The 7,894-nt window shown below is 35.5% G+C and overlaps 1 protein-coding gene across 1 annotated transcript; it reads left to right on the top strand.

Moving 5' to 3' along the window:
* Positions 1-2,274: 2,274 nt before the first annotated feature.
* LOC100373177 (akirin-2-like) lies at positions 2,275-6,626 on the top strand. The gene is made up of 4 exons (XM_002736474.4): positions 2,275-2,677; positions 3,539-3,922; positions 4,759-4,830; positions 6,129-6,626. Exons 1-4 carry the CDS (start codon positions 2,503-2,505, stop codon positions 6,137-6,139), a joined length of 642 nt encoding a protein of 213 aa, XP_002736520.1. The 5' UTR covers positions 2,275-2,502; the 3' UTR covers positions 6,140-6,626.
* The last annotated feature ends 1,268 nt before the right edge of the window (positions 6,627-7,894 follow it).

The following is a 7,894-nucleotide window of genomic DNA, read 5'->3' as shown; positions in this document are numbered from 1 at the left end:
TAGCGACGAAGAACGTGTACTGAGTTCTGTTAATTTACAAGCTGATAGCACCAATACCCATAAGCATCAAAGTATGTAACGGACAAGTCGAACTTGCTTCCATAGAGCACAGACCTGAACTGAACCAACCAATCAACGAGCACATTGCGCAACGATGTCCAATAGAAACCTCTCGTTTCAGTTTGAATTGTGAAATTTTAAAATATTTATAAAGAGGAGAAGGGTAATGTTTTCGTTGCACCGAGAGTACAATTGTTACAATGGAACTAATTGTTTTAGTAGACAAACTGTGAATTTAAAACGCAGTGAATATGATCAAATATCAAAATACTAGTGGACACTATTTTTTTTTTATTTTTTTTTTATTTTTTTTTTATTAGACGCATAAAATCTTTAGGAAAGGATAAAAAGAGTCTACCACCACCCACTAGTAGTGGGTGGTGGTCGTCACGCAGCGCGTGTTCGGATTTCATGTAAACAATGTATTTTACACGTGTTCTATACGTCGCTATGGTCCTGTATTAATTAAGGTAGCGAGACTATTATTTGTGTTGAAAATTCCGATTTTCACATTTATTTATTAATTGATGAAATGCACTATAAACTTTCATCTGACAAAGTCAACGTAACCTAGAATGTCATGTAAGTTGGTTAAAATGTAGATTTTCTGAAGGGAAGTAAGGCAGTCTCAGTAGTGTTTTCTAAATTCAACAACACAGGTTTAATTTGTGTGCCTATAAGTTTCAAAGATAAACTCAAGACAAAGCAATGTTAGGATGTGTTATCAGTAGCTATCTGACACACAATGAGTGTTTCCAAACATTTGAGTGGTTTGTCTCCGCCCCTGTTTATTTCACAGATTAGTCATTTGCATATGAATGTGTCAGACACAAGGTCACACAGCCACTGAAAAAAATCATTGATTTTAGTGTTTTCATCTGCCGTTTTATCGAACTATAGCTATCCCATTCCTTTATTTTTTTTTTTTGGTTTCCAATAGCCTTAAACATTTCGATGCCCCTACACATGTTGAAACAGACCTTGATGGGAAAACAAATCGCTTGTGCAGATAAACAAGCTTGAAAATCTTTGCTGTGACTTCATCGACGTATTCTAGGAGTTTATGTTTTTCAAAATACAAGGTCTTTAACAAAAAATAACGAATACTTATTGTCGTCGGATTAACACCAAATTTTCACAGCTTTAAGGTGACAATGAGAGGAACTTGAATGTGTCCAGACAAACTATTTCATGGATTATTTACCAATGTGTTGTGGTTTGAGTTGGGGGCAATGTGACTAAAACAGAAATTAAAATTCAGGACACTATTTTTCAAAACGCGTTACTTGAATAAAATTGAAAACAAAACTTATTATCACCAGCATAAATGCGTAATTATTTTTTTTACAAAAAAAGTAATTTTTCACTTTTGATTAAGTAACGCATCGTAGAATGCAGATACGGGCATGACAAACACACTTTTGAAAAGCTTGAAGTCTGGCGATTCCAAAAATATGTACTTTCCTGGGTCTATTTGTAGTCGTTTGGTCCCAATTAGAAGATGAAAACAAGTATGCAAATAATAGTCCCGCTACCTTAAACAGAACACGGAACTAAATTGCAACACAGTCACTCTAGTAGAGGGACTGTGGACTGTGATTGCAATGAAAATTTGTGATTTCAATTTTGGAAACGATATATAGTTTACAATTACAGCGTCTTTATTATATTTATTAGAGGTCATTAGTAGGCATAATTTAATTTCTAATCATGGAATGATATCAATGTTGAGTAAGGAATGAATAGTGCAAAGTGTCGGTCAGTGGTGTGTAAGTGGTTTCAATTTTACGGCGTGGAACAAAACTCATTTTGCCAATCACTTCTCATGTGCCAAGAAATTTTTCTTACGTACACTACATACGTACAGCTCAGTGCATGCTGGTGCGATATCACAGGAAATTTAAACGAATATTGTTTTGATTTTTTTGTTTTCCTCGCTGACAAACGAAAACAAAACGGGAAGCTCACATTCGGATACGGGGTTTCCAGTTCATCTTTTCTATAAGGCAACAGTTCATTTGTTACAGAGCAGTTTCTATAGAATCCATGATTTTACTAGTAATTAACACATTGTTTGTTTCTTGCTAATTAGTACCTTTGTTTCGAAAAAATAAAACTTGTTTGATTACAGCGCCCCCAACGATCTAAGTTCGAAAGAGGCGATCGTTTCATTCATTGAAGACGAGGCTTGCTAGTTGTTTGGGTTTTGATACACGGAGGCCATATTGGATATATCAGCGATTGCGCTGTGTAGGTTGCTGCTTTTGTGTTTGTCGGTAATCTATAAACATCGGCGTCAGTTCTGGTTGAATCTGATCGAAATCTGTATATTATCACAGACTAACAAGTGGCACCTCTCCTAAGTTATTTTTTGTGCGGATTGTTTGTGTCTGGTGCTGGATTTCGTGGCGTAAAGTGCCAACAAATTTCACGGAGTTGAAAATGGCCTGTGGAGCGACGCTGAAGCGGACATTAGATTTTGATCCTTTGCATAGTCCTTCGCCGTCACCAAAAAGGAGACGATGTGTGCCTATTATACCACCAACTACACCACAGACCAAGGCACACAAACTAGAACCTTCGCCCTTTGGCCAGGTTTCGCCGAAATTGACACCAGGTAAGACGAAAGTGGGACAAAGAAGTCCACGAACAGTGTATGTGGTTTCCACCGAAGAACCGTTTCAAAATGGCGTCGTTTGATTGGAAGTTTTGCCGTATTTAAGTTGAAAATATTTCCCTATATTTCGTTCAATCAGCTTGGAGTCACAAACTGGGCGGCGAGAGAAACAAGATGATAATAACTGTTATTATAAATTTAAATAAACTGTATCAATTGCTGTTGGCAGACGACAAATGACCGAGTCTCGTGCAAAAATACTGTTCGAAAGATTCCAAGCTAAACTAAGAGGCATAGATTAATCTGCGTTCTCATTTTCCGTATAAACATGCACTTTTACTATTATATCTCTAGTGTTCGCCATTCGGAACTGAAACAAAGCACCACTGTTTTTTTTTAAAACAAATGCTTGTTGTGTCTGTAACGGTCTCTGTTTGAACACTGCGAAAAACAACACGTCGGTACTTTAACGTTTTGGCAAGAATGATGTTATATCCACAAAACATTTGTAGTACGTAATCTCGCAAACTGTTTCTTTTCTTTTTTCGGCGTTTTTTTTATATTTATTTCGCAATGTTTAAGAAAATTGATTGTTTTGAAACTGTACAATGACTTGCCTTGTTGATTGAGATGCAAATTTACCGGCCTCTCCCATCTTTTTTCTCATCATTGCTTTGTGTACAGTTGTTAAGACTTGAGGCTAAGTGATTAGGATGGTGATGCTTTGCTTAGCTTTTTGGACAAGGATAGAATAAAATTTCCAGCATGTCATAAAACTCTTATGATAGGCAGCATTCGATTTAATTTTTTCATTCAATTTGAAAAGTAACATTTCCGCATTGCCGTATGGCTTCCTTACAGAGCAACTGTCCAACAGCGTTCTGTTGGAATATAAACGGATGCAAAGAAGAAAGAAACTTGCTACTGCATTTACAAGCGGTGGCGGTAGTAGTTGCAGTACTTCCACATACCCAGCACCAGGTCCTTCACATCAGCAGCAGCAGTCGGCGGCGGCGACAGCAGCAACACAAATGTCACACCCATCCTATCTCAGCCAGCACGTGCAATTGTTAGCAATGTCTCCAGTTGCTTCAACGTCAACATCTCCCAGTTCTTCACCATCACGTAGAGAACAGCCTATATTTACATTGAGACAAGTGATCATGCTCTGTGAAAGATTACTCAAAGAACGTGAAGAGCAAATAAAAGCAGAATATGATAAAACTTTGACATGCAAACTTGCAGGTGAGCAAGATTTATTTTTTGCTTTTAATAGAATTTGTGCATACTGTGGAAATGGGTGTGCGTGATTGACATCAGTCTGTTGCAGTCCCCATGCTATTGTGTATTCACATGCAAACACCAAACTGACAAGAACCTCTAATTAATAATTAATGTTTGTAATGCATGTTGTGTTATCTGATGATTGTCTGCATAATTAATTTCGTTGTCATAAAGACTGCCATCTCTTGAATGCAGTATATTGGGCATGTTCATTGTAATTAAAACAAATGTCAAGTTGCATTTCAGCCTGCAAACAAGTAATTGATGCAAAAGCAAAAGATTTTTTTTATTTGGCGTTTCCCATATAACCCATGTACATGTTATGTAACCATGCACAAGTTAATCTTCATAAAAAAAATCTAGTTGTGTAGTTATTGCTAGTTCAGTTCTTTGTTTGAAAATCTGTTGCCACTAGAGCCTTTAATCCATTGACAGCACTAGAAAATCTCCGTAGACCTGAAGTGCCTGAGGGCTCTTTGCACAGATTGACAAGAGACAAAGAACAGTTTGGCTGAAAATTGGAGCGTATCTCTGCATAAAGCCCTGTGTACATTGTGTGCATGTCTGGATTTCTCAAGAGCGTTGTGTTCATTTTAATATGCTGTTCGACGGGATATTGTACTTTGCATACTGAGTCAATGTTGCTTCATATACAGTATTTTTTCCTTGAGCCTGAATGTTTAGACCATCCGCTCCTCGGTACATACAAGAAGGTGACTTAATACAAGTTTCATAATTTCATAATATTAATAAATTTCTTATTTATGAATTTTTTTAAATGTTATTTTTGATTATAGAACAATACGAAGCTTTCCTGAAGTTCAATCATGATCAGCTTCACAGACGATTTGGAGAGACAGCTGCTAGCTGTAAGTACTGTAACATATTTTTTTTTTGGTCTCAGATTGTAACATGTTTCTCCCCGACAGTTATACAGCATGTCACTATTACTAATTAGCTATTCCATTCCCAAGGCAGGCAGGAATGAAGGCGCTACATTTTGTCATGCACTCAGTTTGATGCATATGTTTATTTCTTCCTAACTGGTATAGGGATTTGCTCTATTAAAAGCACATCTCCAATAGATGGACATAAAACACCAAATCACATTTGTTACATACCAAATCATTAAAATACAACTTATTTTGACCATAGAAACGCCTGTCATTTACCCAAGTTTTTCATGCTGGGTTATAATATTAAGTAAAAATTATCTGTAATAGAGCGTTACATTTGCCATATCCAATCAAACTGTACTCTAACCAAAAATTCACATTTATTCTATACTAGATCATTAAAATGTATGTAATTAGACCCAGTCACAGATGGGGGAGGCTTGTGGATTTGGTTCTGTTCATGTGTCCATCTGTGTGTGCGCTTGTCGCATATTCCAAAATGCGAGATCTCTTTTTAACGAAATATCTTGGGACAAATTGTTAAGTGTAATGTGCAGTGGTTCAGCAAGTTTCTTTACAATTCATGAACCTTTAGGGGTATTTTTATATAAAAAAAATTAAAAACAAATAAGGTAAAATTATGTTTTTACCTGTTATTGGCAATTTAATACAATACATTACATATGTTGATGTTTTAAGGGTGTCAAGCCAAAAGAATATATAAAACTATATACTCGTTATTATAAGACAAAGCTTCAAGGGAAGGGTTTTGTGGTTCAAGTTTATTTCTAGGAGTCTAAATTGGAAATTCACACACTACTTTGTCTTGTCTAAAAAAAAATTCAGTTGCTTCTCAAGGGTATTAAAGAACGTCCAGAAAATTAAAGTGCTGACAGATTCTTGATATTTTGCTCAGCAAAAGGATCCATCAGATAAATGGAAAACAACAAAAGGGTCTAGGGAAACTTGTTTCCATGGAAACAGTGTATTTCTGATTTACTTTCATGGGGTTATGCTCTAATCTGGTAGTGGTGTGATCATTTTGAATTGGAAATTGTTCAAAAAAAATACAAATTGGTGTTGTAATTTTGGCGTCTTGTAAGTGTTCACAGGGAATAAGCTAAATTTCAGGAAATTCCTTTGTCAAAAATGGCACTATATAGTTGATTCAAATATAAGGATACTAATGATATAAATCTATATCTACCTTATTCATCTAAGATTTTTGCTGATATGTAAAATTCTTACTAATAAGTTTTCATTCTTTTCAGATGTTTCATAAGGAGCCGTTTCCTGTATGCATACTTCCGTTTGAAGGTGTTTTTTTCTAATTCCTTCTGTGTTTGATGATGAATGACATTTCCAACAATGACTTGTGGATAAGATAAATGGCGTGAGAAATGCCACTATTTGACATTCAGTCCAATAATAAATTTACACAGGGCCAGTTTTACAATAGAAGAAGTTTTGTAACAGTAGATTCATTGTTGTATCCTCCACTGATAATTGACTATTTACTGCCAAACCTATTTTTTGCACCCTTCAAATTACTTGTTTTTCATTATAAAATTGACATAAAAGGAGTTGTCCCCGAATTTGCTGCATATCTATTTTCCTGCATTAAAGTGATCAGGCAGTATTTCAACATATGTTCGTATTATAATGGTTATTTTTTTTTTTGATCTCTGACGAATTGTATTGATTCAATATTTGATGCATCTGTTCCGGACCCTTATTGTTGAATCGGAGATTAAAACTAATTCTAAAAACCATGTATGGTCCTAGTATTAAATATCACTCACAATCGTACAGCCCCCCCCCCCCCCCCCCCAATCGCCGGTCCTCTGCTATGCAAATCAGATATTGTTTATGGGACATTATCAGTGCGAACAAGAACTGTTCGTAATTTTTTTTTTGCCTGTCCTAAGCTGTTGAAAAATATTATTCAAGTACATGCTGAATAATAAGATTAATATCACCAATTTTGTATACAAAATTAGGCCTTGAAAACATGTTGGTGACATGCTGCGCTTTATTCTGATGAGCCTTTGTTTGACTGTACACAGTGCATGCAGTCTTCTGTTCAAAAGTGTACAAACTACCGTTTTGATTTCATCTTTTTATTGATTTTATTAGACATGTGTAGTAAAGTAGATTAGACTATGTTGTATTGCTTAAAGTCTACCTATATTTAGCAAAGTTTGTTCTGTACATAACGTAACATTGTTGAGCATTGAGTTTTCAATAAAGTTTATGGGTTAAATAAGTTGGAGTTATTCAATTCTTCGTGCAGTTAGTGATGAATGTTAGTTTTGAGTAGTGTTTAAAATTTTCATTCTTACAGGGTTGAGATCATGTTGCCCAGGCAGATAATCTATTCAATAACTTAAGGTAGCGGGACTATTATTTGCATACTTGTTTTCATCTTCTAATTGGGACCAAACGACTACAAATAGACCCAGGAAAGTATATATTTTTAGAATCGCCAGACTTCAAGATTTTCACAAGTGTATTTTGCATGCCATTATCTGCATTCTACGACGTGTTACTCAAGCAAAGGTGAAAAATTACTTTTTCTGTAAAAAAAAAAATTACGCATTTATGCTGGCGATAAGTATTTTTTTCACTTTTCCTAGTTGTTCAATAGTCTGGTAAATTGAATGTGTCTGGGTAGTTTTATTCAAGCAACGCGTTTTAAAAAATAGTGTGCTGAATTACAATTACTGTTTTAGTCTCATTGCCCCCAACTCAAACCACAACTCGTTGGTAAATAATCGATGAAATAGTTTGTCTGGACACATTCAAGTTCCTCTCATTGTCACCTTAAAGCTGTGAAAGTTTGGTGTTAATCCGACGACAATAACTATACGTTATTTTTTGTTAAAGACCTTGTATTTTGAAAAACATAAACTCCTAGAAAACGTCCATGAAGTAACAGCAAAGATTTTCAAGCTTGTTTATCGGCACAATCAATTTGTTTTCCCATCAAGGTCTGTTTTACCATGTGTAGGGACATCCAAATGTGTAAGGCTATTGG

This window comes from Saccoglossus kowalevskii, chromosome 11, assembly GCF_978046115.1.
Source record: "Saccoglossus kowalevskii chromosome 11, keSacKowa6.1, whole genome shotgun sequence".
Taxonomy (NCBI): Eukaryota; Metazoa; Hemichordata; class Enteropneusta; family Harrimaniidae; genus Saccoglossus; species Saccoglossus kowalevskii.
The sequence above is the reverse complement of the archived record's forward strand: the minus strand, read 5'-3'. Positions and strand labels throughout refer to the sequence as shown.